Source organism: Bos grunniens, chromosome 5 (assembly GCF_055505025.1).
Source record: "Bos grunniens cultivar Pamir isolate PY7600 chromosome 5, Bosgru_T2T1.0, whole genome shotgun sequence".
NCBI classification, from domain to species: Eukaryota; Metazoa; Chordata; class Mammalia; order Artiodactyla; family Bovidae; genus Bos; species Bos grunniens.
Window position 1 is genome coordinate 75,732,783 of NC_141169.1, and position 20,142 is coordinate 75,752,924.

Consider the following 20,142-nt stretch of genomic DNA (forward strand, 5'->3'; position numbering starts at 1 on the left):
ACTAGCTTTGTTCGTAGTGATGCTTTCTAAGGCCCACTTGACTTCACATTCCAGGATGTCTGGCTCTAGGTGAGTGATCACACCATCGTGATTATCTGGGTCGTGAAGATCTTTTTTGTACAATTCTTCTGTGTATTCTTGCCATCTCTTCTTAATATCTTCTGCTTCTGTTAGGTCCATACCATTTCTGTCCTTTATCGAGCCCATCTTTTCATGAAATGTTCCCTTGGTATCTCTAGTTTTCTTGAAGAGATCTCTAGTCTTTCCCATTCTGTTGTTTTCCTCTATTTCTTTGCATTGATCGCTGAAGGAGGCTTTCTTATCTCTTGCTATTCTTTGGAGCTCTGCATTCAGATGCTTATATCTTTCCTTTTCTCCTTTGCTTTTTGCTTCTCTTCTTTTCACAGCTATTTGTAAGGCCTCCCCAGACAACCATTTTGCTTTTTTGCATTTCTTTTCCATGGGGATGGTCTTGATCCCTGTCCCCTGTACAATGTCACGAACCTCATTCCATAGTTCATCAGGCACTCTATCAGATCTAGTCCATTAAATCTATTTCTCACTTCCACTGTATAATCATAAGGGATTTGATTTAGGTCATACCTGAATGGTCTAGTGGTTTTCCCTATTTTCTTCAATTTCAGTTGAATTTGGCAATAAGGAGTTCATGATCTGAGCCACAGTCAGCTCCTGGCCTTGTTTTTGTTGACTATATAGAGATTGTCCATCTTTGGCTGCAAAGAATATAATCAATCTGATTTCGGTGTTGACCATCTGGTGATGTCCATGTGTAGAGTCTTCTCTTTGTTGTTGGAAGAGGGTGTTTGTTATGACCAGTGCATTTTCTTGACAAAACTTTATTAGTCTTTGCCCTCTTCATCCGTATTCCAAGGCCAAATTTGCCTGTTACTCCAGGTGTTTCTTGACTTCCTACTTTTCCATTCCAGTCCCCTATAATGAAAAGGACATCTTTTTTGGGTGTTAGTTCTAAAAGGTCTTGTAGTTCTTCATAGAACTGTTCAACTTCAGCTTCTTCAGCGTTACTGGTTGGGGCATAGACTTGGATTACTGTGATATTGAATGGTTTGCCTTGCAACGAACAGAGATCATTCTGTCGTTTTTGAGACTGCATCCAAGTACTGCGTTTCAGACTCTTTAGTTGACCACGATGGCTACTCCATTTCTTCTGAGAGATTCCTGCCCGCAGTAGTATATATAATGGTCATCTGAGTTAAATTCACCCATTCCAGTCCATTTTAGTTCACTGATTCCTAGAATGTCGACATTCACTCTTGCCATCTCTTGTTTGACCACTTCCAGTTTGCCTTGACTCATGGACCTGGCATTCCAGGTTCCTATGCAATATTGCTCTTTACAGCATCGGACCTTGCTTCTATCACCCGTCACATCCACAGCTGGGTATTCTTTTTGCTTTGACTCCATCCCTTAATTCTTTCTGGAGTTATTTCTCCACTGATCTCCAGTAGTATATTGGGCACCTACTGACCTGGGAGTTCCTCTTTCAGTATCCTATCATTTTGCCTTTTCATACTGTTCATGGGGTTCTCAAGGCAAGAATACTGAAGTGGTTTGCCATTCCCTTCTCCAGTGGACCACATTCTGTCAGATCTCTCCACCATGACCTGCCTGTGTTGGGTTGCCCCACGGGCATGGCTTAGTTTCATTGAGTTAGACAAGGCTGTGGTCCTAGTGCGATTAGATTGACTAGTTTTCTGTGAGTATGGTTTTAGTGTGTCTGCCCTCTGACGCCCTCTTGCAACACCAACCATCTTACTTGGGTTTCTCTTACCTTGGACATGGGGTATCTCTTCAGGGCTGCTCCAGCAAAGTGCAGCCGCTGCTCCTTACCTTGGACGAGGGGTATCTCCTCACCGCCGCCCCTCCTGACCTTCAATGTGGGATAGCTCCTCTAGGCCCTCCTGCGCCCGCGCAGCCACAGCTCCTTGAATGTGGGGTTGGTCCTCCGGGCCGCCGCCCCTGGCCTGGGGCGTGGGGGCGTGGGGTAGCTCCTCCCGGCTGCCACCCCTGACCTTGGACGCAGGGTAGCTCCTCTTGGCCATAGCAGTCTGGCAGTCTCGGCCGCTGCCCCTCACCTCGGACGTGGGATAACTCCTCTTGGCCGCCGCCCTTCGGGCATGGGGTCCTCCCATGTTGGTTCTGCCCCAACAATCCAAATCCTAAGTGCATATGGTTAAAATAGATCAATTTGTACAGAGGGGTCTGCTCATTCCTTCCCAAGGAAAAGCTATGTCTTTAGATAGCTAATCAATGTCTTTAAATGATATTACTACATTGGGAAGCGGAATAGTGTGAGAATGTGTGCTCAGGAGACAGGAACCTGGACTTGGATTCTGGCTCTAGCACTAACTGTGTGCTTTGAGTAAATTGCTTCACCTCGCTGAGCTTCTGCTTCCTTTTTTACAGGGTCATTATGAGAACTAAAAGCGAGTGAATGCCTACCAAGCACTTGGAATGGTGCAAAGAGAGAAGTCATCGACCACGATAGCTAATACATATTAGATATTGCATTTTTCTTTTTCATGATTTAAAATTTTTGTTATTATTTATTTCTTACTGGGAAAAATAATGATTTCATTTGTTTGTATACTTTTTCTTATACCTTTCCCCACTCTCTCCTATTATCATTTTTTTATCACTAAGTTTGTACCCTCTTTTAGAAAACTTTGTAATTGTAAGCCCTTTGTTTACTCCTTTATTTCTTAAGCCCTCAACTGAAGCCAGGATTTCTTGACTCTGTTTTGTAAAATGAAATATTAATCCTCATCCTCCCTTCAGTGCTTCAGCTCCCAACTTATAGCAGTGTGCCTTAATTTTTATAGTGATTAACAAGTAGATTCATTTCTAATGTTTAAATAGTCTTTTATCTTAAAAGATAAAAATCATAAAATAATGAATAGAAATGAAATACCAACTGTAAAATTTTGAGTCACTTATTGTAACTTTCTAAAAGTCTGGTGAAGGGTGAAGGCTGCTGTGAATGTGGGATGGGACATGGGGGTGGGGGGCTTGTCCCCTGCTCTCCCCTCAGCCTCCCTCTCATCTTGCTCCCTCTGGGGCTCTGCCCAGCAGACCGTTCTTCTCTACTGTGAACTCTCCCTGTTTCTCTCCCTCTACTGCACTCCTCTTTATTCAGCTATCACTTCTCCATCCGATGAGTCTTCAAACATTTGTTGAAGCCTCTGGTCTCCTGTTGCCCCCATGTTTGTTTTTATTAGCAGAAGAGGGAGGAGAGGGAGGCTATGGGTTCTTGAGCCCAGTGAGGAGGTTGGAATCCAGTCTACCAAGGGCAAGACTTCTGACCTTGGGCGAGTCATGTAACATCTGTGAGTCAGCTTCCATATCTGTAAATACTGATACAATGTACATATCTCAAAGGTTAATGAAATGAAATACGAGTTATCATTGGTAAAGTTTTACAGCAAATAATAATGCAGAGCAAAGACCACAAACACAAGTCACTCTTATCAATAGCTGTTATTATACCTATAAGTATCTTTACTATCATTTAATTCAGGTCTCGGCAGAGGTAGTTAACAAGTGCTCTTAAAAAATGTGGCTAAATAATTGGAGAAGGAAATGGCAACCCACTCCAGTGTTCTTGCCTGGAGAATCCCAGGGACAGAGGGGCCTGGTGGGCTGCCGTCTATGGGATCGCACAGAGTCAGACACGACTGAAGCGACTTAGCAGCAGCAGCAGCAGCAGGTATTGGACAAAGTACAGCAATGCATTAACTATGTAACCTTCAGGAGAGCCCAAGGCAACAGTATCATTACTATTATCTTTGTTTTTTAACAAATGGGGAAACTGAGCTCAAGAGAAGTTAAATAACTTGCTCAAAGCTAATAAATGATGGGCTGGGACTTAAAATGATTTGGTTCTAACCTCAACGCTAGTATTCTTAATTATTATGATTGACCACCTCTACATGATGAATGTAAATGATCCCAATAAAAATGTCAGAAGTTTTATTTAAAAAAAAAATGTGGCTAAATATAATCAACATTTGCTATCTTCCTTCACCTCCCAAGGCAATACAATCACAAAAAGAACCAAAATAGTCTCTATATAAATATCTGGGTTTTTTATTTTATTATCCAAAATTTAATCTTTTATTTAATATTATATATTCTGATTCAATAATAATCTTAAGTGTTTACCATGGGTAAAATTTTAAATTAATTTAAAGTATAACTGAATTTATAATAACATTAGGATTTAGCATTAATCAAAGAATGGATATCATTAATTGAGCTAAACATAAATAGAATTGAAATATATCCCAAAATATCTGGATCATTTGTTTTAAAAAGTCAATTGAGAATGAGTACGTTTGAAAGGATGGGTACTCTCATATATTATGAGTGAGAATGTAAATTGCTATAATTTGTTTGCGTAACAGTTTGGCGCTAGGCACAAAAATTTTTTAGGTGTTCATGCCTTCTAATCCGGAGAAAGCAATGGCACCCCACTCCAGTACTCTTGCCTGGAAAATCCCATGGATGGAGGAGCCTGGTGGGCTGCAGTCCATGGGGTCACTAGGAGTTGGAAACGGCTGAGCGACTTCACTTTCACTTTTCGCTTTCATGCATTGGAGAAGGAAATTGCAACCCACTCCAGTGTTCTTGCCTGGAGAATCCCAGGGATGGGGGAGCCTGGTGGGCTGGCATCTATGGGGTTGCACAGAGTCGGACATGACTGAAGCGACTTAGGAGCAGCAGCAGCCTTCTAATCTAGTGATTATACTTCTAGAAATAGCTTAAGGAAACAGTCTTAAATACAGGTGAAGATTTTCACAAGGAGAATGTTCTTTGCACTATTATTTACATAAAAGAATTAGAAATAGCCTAAAAGTCCACTAGTCAGGGGAGGACAGTAGAGGGGGTAGGGCACCATCGGGGTCCTCAGCCACCCAGGAAAGGGATACAAGAATTGGGGCAGAGTCAGAGGGACTCCAGGTTCTTGTGGGATAAAGGGCCTTGTAGAAGCAAGGAGGGTGCAGACTGTGGGAGCTGTATCATCAGGAACTTTATCAAGGCAGAGACTCAAGCACAGGAGCAAGACATCCTTTTAATTAAGAAGAGTTATTTTCCAATAAGCATAAATCCACAATTATATATATATATTTTACATTAAAGGGAGTAGAGCATAGTCATCACAAACCTGGGATTTGGATCAGAAACACTTGGGTTCAAGTCCAGACTCCGGTAGCAACATAAAAACCGGCTGACCTAAGTTTAGGTTAGTTTCAGGAGCCTGCACGTCACAGACAATGGACCAATATTAGTTATTACCAATTCATAAGCACAAGTGTTCCCAACCTCACATAATTTCCAGAGTATTCCCTCCCTATCTGTTTTTCTGTCTCTGGTTTTATTGCTTTTATAACTTCGCAGATGGCTGTCTCCTGTCTGATTATCCTCTCCTTGTGCCCCAATAGGAGATCAGGACTTTGAGTTGGCTTGGAGGGAGGTGGTAGGAGGATGAGTAACTTTTCTTAACTAGCAGCCAGCAGAGCACAGGAGACAGAGAAACATGCCAGGTTAAGTCCCCAGTGGCATTTGTGGACATCCCAGGGGAAGCTGCCAGAGACCTCGCCCCTCACTACTCCCTGCAGCCGCTGCTCACTATTGATGGAGTCCATAGTCTGTTTTCTCTTCCCCAGGGGTGAAGCATCACCTCCTTCCAGCCCAACTCAGACAAGGAGCTGAAGGAAGATCTCTGAGACCCAGCTGCTGCCATCATGAGCTCAGAAGACCGTAGGAAAAGCTCAGGTAATCAGCTGCCTCGTCTCTGACTGGTTTCTACTTGTGATCCAGAACTGGGGGTGGTGTTGAGAGATTGTTGCTGAGCCATTAAAGATGCCAGGATTCTTGGCCTCTGGAGGAGAAGAATTCAATCCGGGGCCAGTGACAAGGCGTGATGGCTCAGAGCTTTAGTGTAATACAGATTCATTAAAGTGTAAAAGAGATAGAAAAAGCTTCTGACATAGACATCAGAAGGGGACAGAGAGAGTACCCCCCTGCCAGCCTTTAGCAGGAAGATATATACATACTCAGTTCAGTTCAGTTCAGTCACTCAGTCATGTCCGACTCTTTGTGACTCCATGAATCGCAGCACACCTGGCCTCCCTGTCCATCACCAACTCCCGGAGTTCACTCAAACTCACGTACATCGAGTCAGTAATGCCATCCAGCCATCTCATCCTCTGTCGTCCCCTTCTCCTCCTGCCCCCAATCCCTCCCAGCATCAGAGTCTTTTCCAATGAGTCAACTCTTCACATGAGGTAGCCAAAGTACTGGAGTTTCAGCTTTAGCATCATTCCTTCCAAAGAAATCCCAGGGCTGATCTCTTCAGAATGGACTGGTTGGATCTCCTTGCAGTCTAAGGGACTCCGAAGAGTCTTCTCCAATACCACAGTTCAAAAGCATCAATTCTTCGGCACTCAGCTTTCTTCACAGTCCAAGTCTCACATCCATACACGACTATTGGAAAAACCATAGCCTTGACTAGACGGACCTTTGTTGGCAAAGTAATGTCTCTGCTTTTCAATATGCTATCTAGGTTGGTCATAACTTTTCTTCCAAGGAGTAAGCATCTTTTAATTTCATGGCTGCAGTCACCATCTGCAGTGATTTTGGAACCCCCCAAAACAAAGTCTGACACTGTTTCCACTGTTTCCCCATCTATTTCCCATGAAGTGATGGGACCAGATGCCATGATCTTCGTTTTCTGAATGTTGAGCTTTAAGCCAACTTTTTCACTCTCCACTTTCACTTTCATCAAGAGGCTTTTTAGTTCCTCTTCACTTTCTGCCATAAGGGTGGTGTCATCTGGATATCTGAGGTTATTGATATTTCTCCCGGCAATCTTGATTCCAGCTTGTGCTACTTCCAGCTCAGCATTTCTCATGATGCACTCTGCATATAAGTTAAATAAGCAGGGTGACAATATACAGCCTTGACGTACTCCTTTTCCTATTTGGAACCAGTCTGTTGTTCCATGTCCAGTTCTAACTGTGCCTCCTGACCTGCATATAGGTTTCTCAAGAGGCAGGTCAGGTGGCCTGGTATTCCCATCTCTTTCAGAATTTTCCACAGTTTCTTGTGATCCACACAGTCAAAGGCTTTGGCATAGTCAATAAAGCAGAAATAGATGTTTTTCTGGAACTCTCTTGCTTTTTCCATGATCCAGCAGACGTTGGCAATTTGATCTCTGGATCCTCTGCCTTTTCTAAAACCAGCTTGAACATCAGGAAGTTCATGGTTCACATATTGCTGAAGCCTGGCTTGGAGAATTTTGAGCATTACTTTACTAGCGTGTGAGATGAGTGCAATTGTGTGTTTTTTTGAGCATTCTTTGGCATTGCCTTTCTTTGGGATTGGAATGAAAACTGACCTTTTCCAGTCCTGTGGCCACTGCTGAGTTTTCCAAATTTGCTGGCATATTGAGTGCAGCACTTTCACAGCATCATCTTTCAGGATTTGAAATAGCTCAACTGGAATTCCATCACCTCCACTAGCTTTGTTCGTAGTGATGCTTTCTAAGGCCCACTTGACTTCACATTCCAGGATGTCTGGCTCTAGGTGAGTGATCACACCATCGTGATTATCTGGGTCATGAAGATCTTTTTTGTACAGTTTTTCTGTGTATTCTTGCCACCTCTTCTTAATATCTCCTGCTTCTGTTAGGTCCATACCATTTCTGTCCTTTATCGAGCCCATCTTTTCATGAAATGTTCCCTTGGTATCTCTAGTTTTCTTGAAGAGATCTCTAGTCTTTCCCATTCTGTTGTTTTCCTCTATTTCTTTGCATTGATCGCTGAAGGAGGCTTTCTTATCTCTTCTTGCTATGCTTTAGAACTCTGTATTCAGATGCTTATATCTTTCCTTTTCTCCTTTGCTTTTTGCTTCTCTTCTTTTCTCAGCTATTTGTAAGGCCTCCCCACACAGCCATTTTGCTTTTTTGCATTTCTTTTCCATGGGGATGGTCTTGATCCCTGTCTCCTGTACAATGTCACGAACCTCAGTCCATAGTTCATCAGGCACTCTATCAGATCTAGTTCCTTAAATCTATTTCTCACTTCCACTGTATAATCATAAGGGATTTGATTTAGGTCATACCTGAATGGTCTAGTGGTTTTCCCTATTTTCTTCAATTTCAGTCTGAATTTGGCCATAAGGAGTTCATGATCTGAGCCACAGTCAGCTCCCAGTCTTGTTTTTGTTGACTGTACAGAGATTGTCCATCTTTGGCTGCAAAGAATATAATCAATCTGATTTCGGTGTTGACCATCTGGTGATGTCCATGTGTAGAGTCTTCTCTTGTGTTGTTGGAAGAGGGTATTTGCTATGACCAGCACATTTTCTTGGCAAAACTCTATTAGTCTTTTCCCTGCTTCATTCCATGTTCCAAGGCCAAACATACTAGCAGACTGCTAATTAGTAAAAGGAAGCGTCTCAAAACTCGTAGACTGGCACCAGGCGGCTCAGCTACATGTATTTTGAGATAACATTGGCACAAGGTGAGTCATCCCAGGCCATAAACTATTGACATGAATCTTGAAGAAAGACAGATTTCCAAGCAAATACATAGTCTCAGTAACATAGCTTAAGAGAACATTTGCGTGAGTAAAACATACTGGTTTGTTGAGTAAAACACACTGGTTCGTCAAGTCAGTTCTGAGTCTTAGGTGAACCGACTTGAAGAAAAAGTCTAGGGTAAATCTGTAGTTCATTAACATAGCTTAAGAAAAGCATTTCCATGAAAAAAACGCGTTGGGTTGCGAAAGTTTTGAGAAAAGTTAAGTTCAGGTGGAATCAGGTATCATCATGGCAACACAGAATTTTAAAAGAAATCTCATTTTAATTTTGTATAGAGAAGGAGAAAAAAAATCTGACACTTGTAATTTGTTTCCTCCTGCCACTTGAGAGAGAGAGAGAAAAAATGTCTGACACTTGCAGCCTATTTCCTCCATTTGGGGGTGTCAGGCGAGTGTGTTCTCCTCTGTTCTGTCTCATCACAACAAAGATTTGGAGTGACGGACATTAAATCCCTTGGCGCGTCACAGCTCTGGGGTCTTGGACAGACTGTGTTATAGCTCTTAGAAAAATCAGTGTTACAGCTCCGTGTTACAGCTCTATTTTATTTAGAAAATAGCAGGGGAATCCATCCCTGAGGTGTGAGGGCATGCCGACCCAAAGATGTGAAGAGAAGAGAGTGGCGGAGTACACCAGCATGTGGGGTGGGGGTGGGGGGTGGGGTGGGGGGGCGGTGGAGAGAGAGAGGGAGAGGGGGAGAGAGAGAGAGCGAGCCCTTTGGCTCCTCTTTTTATATGCTTTTTCCTCCGCCTGGGCCTGCCCTATGTAAATTGGTCTAGCCAGGAGCGCTGTTTGTTCTACCTGAGGTCCTCACTCTGGTCCTCGGACCTTCCTTTGACCTTCCTTTGACCTTCCTTTGTTCTATTTTCGAGGGCTTTTCCCATCCTTGTCTTTTAGACACCGCCATTTTGGACTCCTGTTTCCTAACTGCCTAACAGGGGCCTCTAGCCTTCCTACCTGTTACCCTCTCATTCCTTCCTTTTCTTTTAGGAGAATTATGTTGCCTAGGGAAAGGGGCGTCATTCTCATTCTGTAACTGCTTCTGAGCTGAAAAGGGGCATTGTCCCTAAATTGGTGAGGCAACATATTCTCCTAACCCTCATATTGAGGGTCTCTGATCCAGGGCCCTGAAGTAGTACTTGGAAGAAGATGCCACAGTCATAGGAGTTTGAGCACAACCATTTGTAACTTAAAAGCCTTCATGTGGCTAGAAACAAATCCAGTTACATAGTTATAGATGCAGGGAGAAAACAGCAAAACAGAACAATCAGAAGTATTGTAATTAGGAGAGTTTAAATTTAGAAATTGAGAACAATCGTGATCAGGTGTTTCATTTTCCTTCTCAGGAAGGAAAGTGGCAGCATTTAAGTTTCCACAGACTTTAAGATTAGTTATTGGTCCTTCTAACAACAATGACTGATATTTAAGAAGCCGACTGTCTACCATCCAACCATTAACCTTAGAGTTTAAGATTCCACTCACATAATGAGAAGTCAGTACAGTAAGATTTCACCCATTAATCATTTTAAGAGCTTCACATCCTAATCAATCTGATTTCAGTGTTGACCATCTGGTGATGTCCATGTGTAGAGTCTTCTCTTGTGTTGTTGGAAGAGGGTGTTTGCTATGACCAGTGCGTTCTCTTGGCAAAACTCTATTAGTCTTTTCCCTGCTTCATTCCATATTCCAAGGCCAAATTTGCCTGTTACTCCAGGTGTTTCTTGACTTCCTACTTTTCCATTCCAGTCCCCTATAATGAAAAGGACATCTTTTTTGGGTGTTAGTTCTAAAAGGTCTTGTAGGTCTTCGTAGAACCGTTCAACTTCAGCTTCTTCAGCGTTACTGGTTGGGGCATAGACTTGGATTACTGTGATATTGAATGATTTGCCTTGGAAACGAACAGAGATCATTCTGCCATTTTTGAGATTGCATCCAAGTACTGCGTTTCGGACTCTTTTGTTGACTATGATGGCTATTCAATTTTTTCTAAGGGATTCCTGCCCGCAGTAGTTGATGTAATGGTCATCTGAGTTAAATTCACCCATTCCAGTTCATTTTAGTTCACTGATTCCTAGAATGTCGACGTTCACTCTTGCCATCTCCTGACTGGTTCCAAATAGGAAAAGGAGTACGTCAAGGCTGTATATTGTCACCCTGCTTATTTAACGTATATGCAGAGTACATCATGAGAAATGCTGGGCTGGAAGAAGCACAAGCTGGAATCAAGATTGCCAGGAGAAATATCAATAACCTCAGATATCCAGATGACACCACCCTTATGGCAGAAAGTGAAGAGGAACTCAAAAGCCTCTTGATGAAAGTGAAAGTAGAGAGTGAAAAAGTTGGCTTAAAGCTCAACATTCAAAAAACGAAGATCATGGCATCTGGTCCCATCACTTCCTGGGAAATAGATGGGGAAACAGTGGAAACAGTGTCAGACTTTATTTTTGGGGGCTCCAAAATCACTGCAGATGGTGATTGCAGCCAGGAAATTAAAAGATGCTTACTCCTTGGAAGAAAAATTATGACCAACCTAGATAGACATTACTTTGCCAACAAAGGTCCATCTAGTCAAGGCTATGGTTTTTCCAGTAGTCATGTATGGATGTGAAGAAAGCTGAGCGCCAAAGAATTGATGCTTTTGAACTGTGGTGTTGGAGAAGACTCTTGAGAGTCCCTTGGACTTCAAGGAGATCCAACCAGTCCATTCTAAAGGAGATCAGTCCTGGGTGTTCTTTGGAAGGAATGATGCTAAAGCTGAAACTCCAGTACTTTGGCCACCTCATGCGAAGAGTTGACTCATTGGAAAAGACTCTGATGCTGGGAGGGATTATGGGCAGGAGGAGAAGGGGACGACAGAGGATGAGATGGCTGGATGACATCACTGACTCAATGGACGTGAGTTTGAGTGAACTCCAGGAGTTGGTGATGGACAGGGAGGCCTGGCGTGCTGTGATTCATGGGGTCGTAAAGAGTCAGACACGAGTGAGGGACTGAACTGAACTGAACTCACATCCTAATAAAGCAGTTTCAGAAATTACTCCTAGATAGTGTGGCCACCCACATTCCACTACATCTAACTCTCTGCTCAGGTATCCTATAGGCTGCTGGTGAGGCTCTTGGGTTGTGTCAAAACTCCCAAGGCCATACCTTTTCTTTTAGTGACAAACAAATTAAATTCTGACTCTGTGGGCAAACTTATAGTGGGATCTTGCAGGACAGCAGTCTGAAGAGCCTTAAAAGCCTTAGATTATACATAGACCAAACCAGTTTGCTGGTTTGGGCTAGTTCAGTTTCAGTTATAAGTTTATATAAAGGCTGGGCAAGTTCCCCATAACCTGGAATCCAAATGCGGCAATAGCCTGTGATTCCTAAAAGTCCTCTCAATTGTCTTAAAGTCATAGGTAGGGGGATGATTTTAAAATATTTGGCTCATTCAGGAATTTCAGACAACAGAGTATAAGAATTAAGCACCACAGGGTGTAAAGGAACTACAGCCTCATTTATTAGTCGTAAATCCCGAACTAGTCTCCATTTATCATTTGACTTCTTTACACCCAAAATAGGAGTGCTGCATGGACGATTACAGGGAATTAATGGCCCCTGGTCCTTTCAATTGTCACTGATGGGTTTTAACCCTTCCTTAATCTTGGGCTTTAGTGGATACTGTTTTTGATGTGGAAATAAGTGTTGGTCTTTGAGCTTGATAACTACAGGAATAGCATTTTGTGCTTGACCCACAATTTTGTGTTTTTCTATCAGCCCACACTCTAGGATTTACATTTTGTTCAATTAATGGGATAGAAAGGGAGGGCTCCATATTCATGAAGATAGAGACATGGACCTTGCTCAGTAGATCTCTCCCCAAAAGGGGTGAGGGAGAATCTGGCATGATCAGAAACTCATGTGAAAATAGCACAGAGTCCCAGTTACAGCTTAGAAGAAGACAGAAATAATAAAGTTTGGCTAATCTAAACAGCCCCATATGGAAGTGGATCGGGGAGAAAGTGGGCCAGGGGCTTCAGTAAGCACAGAATAAGCTGCCCTGGTGTCCAAAAGGATATCAACAGATTGGACCCCCGCAGTTATTAATACCTGAGGTTCCTCAAGTATAATTAGGATGGGAGCTTGTGTGGAGATCCCTGGGCACCTTCAGTCCTGATTATCTTGAGAGTCTGACCCCTGGGACCTACACCTGTGGAGGCAGTCTCTCCTCCAGTGCGGTCCCTTGCAGACCAGACATGGAGCCTGGGGTGGCTTAGATGCCTGAGGGCAATCCTGATTGAGGTGCCCCTCCTTTCCACAGTAATAGCAAGCCATACCTTTTCACCTAGGTCCCTCCTGGTATTTTTCTCAAGCTGTTAAAGAATAGTTCTGACAGCCGTTACAAGGGCTTCCACCTGTTCCTTGGTCTTTCTCTGCCTTTCCTTTTCCTCATATTCCCTGCCATAATAGGCTGTCTGAGCCAGTTGCAACAGATTATCTAAAGACTGATTTGGTCCATACATCTGTTTTAGTAGCTTAGGGTGGATATCTGGAGCCAACTGAGTGAGAAATCTATCTTTCAAGATCACTCTTCCCTCTTCACTTTCAGGATCAATCTCAGTGAATCTGCAAAGGGCTTCCTCAGTCTATCTAGGAATTTACCAGGAGCTTCCTTCTCTTCCTGTTCTATGTTTGCCAATTTGGCATAGTTTAAAGTCTTAGCACTTACTCACCTGAGTCCTTCAAGAACACGTCTCACAAAATGACTCTGATCCCCATCTTCCTTTAGCCATGTTATAATTCCATGTTATGATCTGGTTCTATAGTTGGGACCACCTGATTTCCAGTGGAGAAATCCTCTGGAATTCATCCTCCCTCTTCCCTACTGATTCATTACCAAGCCATTCATCTCCATAGGCAACAGCTTTCCCCAAAACTCGAGTTTTTGAGTCAGGAGTTAGCATCTGTCCCAGAATTACATCTTTCCAAGTAAAGTCTTAAAGCAGAGTAGGGAGCTGAAAGTTTCATACCCAAATCGATACCCTTAGGACATAAATCTGGCATGTCTCACAGAGACAAAAAGGGCAACACATATGCTACTTCTACCCATTCCTCTTGTTTTCTACAGAACCTGTTAATTGTAAAACAGTATTATAATTAAGAGACCCTCCAACCAGTCACTGTTCACCATCCCCCAATGAATACCAGAGCCATGCAGTATCTCATAGGAAGATCAGGTGTGTCTTCTTTAAGCTCTGGGGATCAAATCTATCCCAGTTTTTCAAAGGAGTGAGGCTGGAATTGTTAGCTCCCATCTGTAAGAGAGAAATAAGTGACCAGCTCCATCTTTCTACCAGAGGCATCCCTTCCTGCTCTAGATGGGGATAGAGATAGGTCTTCCACCTAAGCTTCCTTTCCTGGCCAGAGTCAACCTATCTCTTACTGATGCAGGTATGCCACTACCGTCCCTCCCCGTCTGCCACTGAGGCGGGTTGGAGATGCATTGGGGGTAGACCTGATGGCATCCCAGACTAATACCCAGTTCTTCGCTATTAAAGCCTTCGCTTGCCTCTGATGCCAACCGAGGTGCAATCAGAGTAACCTTCTGGAATGCCTCCCAACCTAAGACCACTAGGAGAAACAGTCATCTCCTGAGTGCCTGTGCACAACCCTGAGTATATTCCTGAACACAAAACTGGTAAATCATAAAGGGCTGAACATAAAATCAAGATGTTCCTTCCAAGCATCACCACACCAACATAAGTGATAGCAGAAGAGATGGTGAAGGGCTGGCCAGTGAGGAAGAAGTGATTTTGTCCTCTAGTTATTGGGGCCAATCCTTCCAGTTCATTCGCACAGTTTCCACAGAAAGAATATCTAAGGAGTTGGGACAAAAGCCACTGGAGAGCCTCCTCTGGTCCGCTAAAAGCTAGCATCACCAAAGGAAGAAGCCTGCTATACTTCCTATCTGAGTAACCTTTAACTGAGAGAGCTCCATCTAGCTTCCAAAATTTCAACTCCTAGCAAGGCTAGGCACTTCCTAACTACCAATCCAAGTTTGTGAACTAAGTAACAGTACACAGTAACAGCATAGATTACGAGTCACTTGAAAGTCTATGATCCTACAGATTAGGTTAGTAGTTCTAATTCCTGGGAAGTTATGAAACAGTCAAAGAGACTGGAAAGTTTGATGGAGAAAGGTGAATTCGGTCCATACACTTTGTCCATCTCTGGCCGTTCCCCTGGAGGAGACATTGGGTGCCTCTTGACATTAGCAGGTCGGTATAATCCCCCCAATGGGGTTTCTGCCATAAGCTGTGTGAGGTCACCTTGGAACCACAGATTAGGACACAGCTCTTGCTTCACACATGTGTATCTCTTTCAGTCAGTCACACACACAAGCACACCATAGAGTTATTAAAGTACAGCAGAAAATGTGTTTTTTAGGAGAAGAAAGAACTAGAGCTCCAAGCATCCTTACCTTGTCCTGAAGAATCCTAGATGAGCCCCCAAGATGAAAAGTTGCTGACCGTGAAAGACACTGGAATTCTTGGCCTCCAGAGAGTAATTCAAACTGGGGCCAGTGACAAGGCTTGATCGCTCAGAGCTTTTGTGTAATAAAGTTTTATTAAAGTATAAAAGAGATAGAGAAAGCTTCTGACATAGACATCAGAAGAGGGCAGAAAGAGTACCCCCCTGCTAGTCTTTAGCAGGAAGTTATATACATACTAGCAGACTGCTAATTAGTAAAAGGAAGTGTCTCAAAACTCATAGACTGGCACCAGGCCGCTCAGCCACATGTATTTTGAGATAACATTGGCACAAGGTGAGTCATCCCATGCCGTAAACTATTGACATGAATCTTGAAGAAAGGCAGATTTCCAGGCAAATATATAGCCTCATTAACATAGCTTAAGAGGACATTTCCATGAGTAAAACATACTGATTTGTTGAGTAAAACATACTGGTTTGTCAAGTCGGTTCTGAGTCTTAGGCAGAACCTACTCAAAGAAAGACAAAGTCTAGGGTAAATACATAGTTCATTAACATAGCTTAAGAAAAACATTTCCATGAGAAAAACAAATTGGGTTGCTCAAGTTTTGAGAAAAGTTAAATTCAGGTGGAATCAGGTATCATCATGGCAACACAGAATTTTAAAAGAAACCTCCTTTTAATTTTGGATGATGATGATGATGATGTTCACAAGTCGCTCACAAGTCGCTTAGTCGTGTCCAATTCTTTGTGACCCCATGGACTATATAGTCCATGGAATTCTCCAGGCCAGAATACTGGAATAGATAGCCTTTCCCTTCTCCAGGGGGTCTTCCCAACCCAAGGATCGAACCCAGGTCTCCCTCATTGCAGGCGGATTCTTCACCAGCTGAGCCACAAAAATCTGACACTTGTAGTTTGTTTCCTCCTGCCACTTAAGAGAGAGAGAGAGAAATGTCTGACACTTGCAGACATTTTTTCCTCCATTTGGGGGCTTCTAGCCTTCCTGCCTGTTACCCTCTCAGTGTCTCCAGCCTGAGTTAACCTACAGAGGAATAAAAAAACCAAGAAGGGGATGGATAAGCATCCTCGAGTCCCATAGAGTCCAAGGGGTCTGTTCCCTCAGCCTCCTTCCTGTCTGTCTCCTCAGAGAGCCACAGCAAGGTATTCACTTCCTCCCCCTCCAGCCCCCTAAGCCCAGCTAATGATTCATAAGTGAGGCCAGGACAGCCCACAGGGAGGGGGGACAGCAGATGGAGTCCCCGAGGCCAGGCAGAAAGTGGAGAGGAGATCCCCCAGCATCTCTGGGCCTTCTCCTGCCCTCTCCCTTTTCCGATCCTCCTCCTTCTCCCAGACCCTGAGGCATCACCACAGAGGCTGCTTCCTCTGGCTCTCCCCCTGCCACCAGCCTAGTCTCTTTTTAAGGATCAGTAGACTCTGAACTGAACCCCAAACTGAGCTTTGCCACCTCCCACCTGTGTGACCTGGATTGCCTTACCTGAACTCACCTGTAAAATGAAAAGAATATTACCTTTTGTTGTTATAAGAATCAAATACAATGTGTGTCCATGGCCTGGGCCATTCTGACAAAGGTTTGTATAGTCAAAGCTATGGTTTTTCCGGTAGCCATGTACGGATGTGAGGGTTGGACCATAAAGCAGGCTTAGCCCCAAAGACTTGATGCTTTCAAATTGTGCTGTTGGAGAAGACTCTTGAGAGTCCCTTGGACTGCAAGGAAATCAAACCAGTCAATCCTAAAGGAAATCAGTCCTGAATATTCATTGGAAGGACTGATGCTGAAGCTGAAGCTTCAATACTTTGTCCTCTGATGCAAAAGCTGACTCATTTAAAAAGACCCTATTGCTGAGAAAGTTTGAGGGCAAAAGGAGAAAGGGGTGACAGAGGATAAGATGGTTTGATGGCATCACTGATTCCATGGATATGAATTTGAGCAAACTTCAGGAGATTGTGGAGGACAGAGGAGCCTGGCATGCTGCAGTACACAGGGTTGCAAAGAGTCGGACAGGACCTATCAACTGAACAACAACAAGCGTGGCCTGGGCCACATAGTAGGCCCTGCCCAGTGCAGTGCTGTCCCTTCTACTTGAAATATGTTAGTTCCAGGTGGAAACCTCTCCCCCTCCTCCGGGATCTTCCTTCCTCCATGCTGTGTTCGGGCATCTGTTCAGTGCTCCCATATATAAACACCTGTTTACCAGGTGTGATTGCCTCAGACAGTACTCAGTACTGGCTCTATTGATCTCAAACACCCCTGCAGAGACCCAGGTGCTCAGTTATTTCTCCCACTCACTCGCACCCCAATCAATCAATACACAGTTAGTGCTGTGGATTTCTTCCATGTGTGCCCTGGATTCCTTTCACTCTTAGTGAAGCAGAATAAATAAGAAAAATTAACAGCTCTTTATGCTGCAGGAAAGAGAGGGGGGAAGATTTCTGATATCTCTCCTTCAAATAAGGATACCAGTCTTATTGGATTAGGGCCCCCCACTTGTTATCTCATTTCACTATAATTATCTCCTTAAAGGCCCTATCTTCTACTAGTCATGGGGGTGGGGAGTTCGAGCTTCAACTTATGAATTGGGTAGGAGGTGGACACAGTCCACCCATAACCCCAGGTGAATCCATCAACAGGAACCCCAGATGACTGCTACTCAGGAAGATTAACCAGTTTATACTCAATACCATTTAGATTCTGTCATTATTTCCTCTAATCTTTTTTTTTTTTTCCATCTAGAGAGTGAAAACTTTTTTGAGGATATCATTCAGTATTTAAAGGACTCAGTGAGCAGAGAACAGCTGGAACTCCTGCTCACTGAAAAGGAAGCCTGGGAGACTTTTGTGGCTGAGGCTGATTTGTCCAGGTAATATGCATGGGTGCATCAGAAATGTCACCTGTATCCCCCTGCACCAGGGTAGCTTCCTCCTGGCAGGCACACCTCTTCCAGGCAGGACTATGGTTGGTGTCGAGGATGTTCCTTCTCAAGATTCCATGAGGAATGTTTCCTCCATGCCATTTTCTGGTAGTGAACAGTCTCAGGTTGAGAAGAGATGAAATGTGCAAAGAAGGGGGCAGGTTACATGGCCTTGGACAAGTTATCAATCTACTCTTGGCCTTAGTTTCATTTGTTCAGTTTTATTGTGAGGACACTGAGATCATGCATGCAAAGTGCTTCCATAATGACTGACACAGAGTAGGTGTGCCATGCAGTGCTTAGTTGCTTCAGTCGTGTCCGACTCTTTGCAACCCCATGGGTTACAGCCCACCAGGCTCCTTTGTCCATGGAATTCTCCAGGCAAGAATACTGGAGTGGGTTGCCATGCCCTCCTCTAGGGGATCTTCCCAACCCAGGGATCTAACCCAGGTTTTCTGCATTGCAGCTCAGATATTGTCTGAGCTACCAGGGAAGCCCAAGAATACTGGAGTGGGTAACCTATCCCTTCTACAGGAGATCTTCCTGACCTGGGAATCAAACTGGGGTCTCCTGCATTCCAGGCAGATCCTTTACCAGCTTAGCTACAAGGGAAGCCCACAGAGTAGGTGCTCAATGTTAACTTTTAAAATAAGCTTTTTGGGAAGAGACAGGGGCCAAGGTCCTTTCTCCTGGTGATGAAAACCAGATGGGACCCTATTTAGGATAAGTTGGAAAATCCTGACACCATCACTTTGTGTTCCTGGGGATTCTGACTAGAGTGCTTTCATTCCCCATCTTAGGGATTGTACCAACCCTGCAGGATCCTGCTGGCCCATACCGCAGAGAGGCTGGAGAGGAACTGGATGGAGCTGGTGGGGTCCTGGCTCTAGCCCTGCCCAGCTCTGGGGCTCTGGGCTTATGTCTTGGAGCCCCAGATCTGTCCTGTGTCCAATGGGAATAGCAATTCAATCTGATGGATTGTGGTGGTGGCGTCAGAGTGAATTGCAGGGTCAGAGGTGGGGAACCAAATGGAATCATCTCGTCCAAAGGCCCAGGGAGGTCTGGACCAGGGTCAGACCCAGGGGTAACGGTGGAGCAGAAGGTCCAGGTTGGAGGACAAGTAGGCAGGCTTGGGCAGCAGGGCCAGGACTAGAGTGAGGAGAGTGGGCCCCGAGGACACAGAACTGAAGGGACTGTGACCCTAGCAGAGGTCCCCTGAGTTGGGGTGGGGGGGGCGGGCATTTCTTCCCTCCCTGACAGGATCCCCTCATGCTGGGCTAGAGGGCCCTGGGTGACCATGTCTGCACACCCTGCCTGGGACCTGGCTTCTCATTCCATCTGGGACCCTCTTCTAATCTACATGGAGCCTCTCTGACAGTGGAAGGATGTGTGGCTCAGGGAGCCCTCCAGAGTCACAATGAGTGGCTGTGATTGTGTGTCATTTGAGGGATTCTCAGGAGCCTCACACATCCCCACCAGAGGAAAACACTTCCTCTACCATCTCTGCAAGTGCTGGTCTCTTCAAGCTCAGCCATTCAGATGGGTGTTTCCTCGAGTCTCTTGAATCTTTTGAGGTTCCATAAAGTTGTACATAGACTTGGAGGGCAGGTAGTTGAAGTTGTCACAGATAAAGTGTGAGTTAGACTGGTGATCCCTGAGAAGTCAGGGTGCTGGGTGCTGGGTCAGGAGTCAGGGAGGTGGGCTGGAGAGTCCAAGGGAAACAGGCTCACAGCACATCTCCTGGTTCTCTGTCACTTGGGGCAGTGGATAGACTGAGTGACCTGCAACTGGGGAAGGCCAAGGTTACCAGGCTTGGGGGAGAGCAGATGCCAGGCAAAATGACCTTCACGGGTCCTTATAGCTCTGAGTAATGTGTTTCAAAAAAATTCTATGTACACTGAGTTAGCCAATCTGTAAATTGCAAGGGCACAGTCCCCAGGACTGTCCTTACATTAGACACCAATGGCAAGTTTGGGGGTTCCCAAAGCTACTCGAAGGTCTGAGAATTCCCTAAAGGGATGCACAGAACTCACTGAAAGCTTCATGATCCCAGTTACAGTTTATTACAGGGAAGGATGAAGGTTCCCATCAG

General features: G+C 44.3%; 1 protein-coding gene across 4 annotated transcripts in view; it reads left to right on the forward strand.

Annotated features, from left to right (window-relative positions):
• The window catches only part of LOC147372440 (apolipoprotein L2-like), a 41,307-nt gene that overhangs the window by 19,268 nt on the left and 1,897 nt on the right, over positions 1-20,142 (forward strand). For all 4 annotated transcript variants that reach the window (XM_086401339.1, XM_086401342.1, XM_086401340.1 and 1 more), the window contains 2 exons: positions 5,706-5,814; positions 17,873-17,999. In XM_086401339.1, coding sequence (XP_086257465.1) covers positions 5,784-5,814; positions 17,873-17,999 — 158 coding nt within the window. In that variant the 5' untranslated portion in view covers positions 5,706-5,783. The remainder of the gene's footprint in view (positions 1-5,705; positions 5,815-17,872; positions 18,000-20,142) is intronic.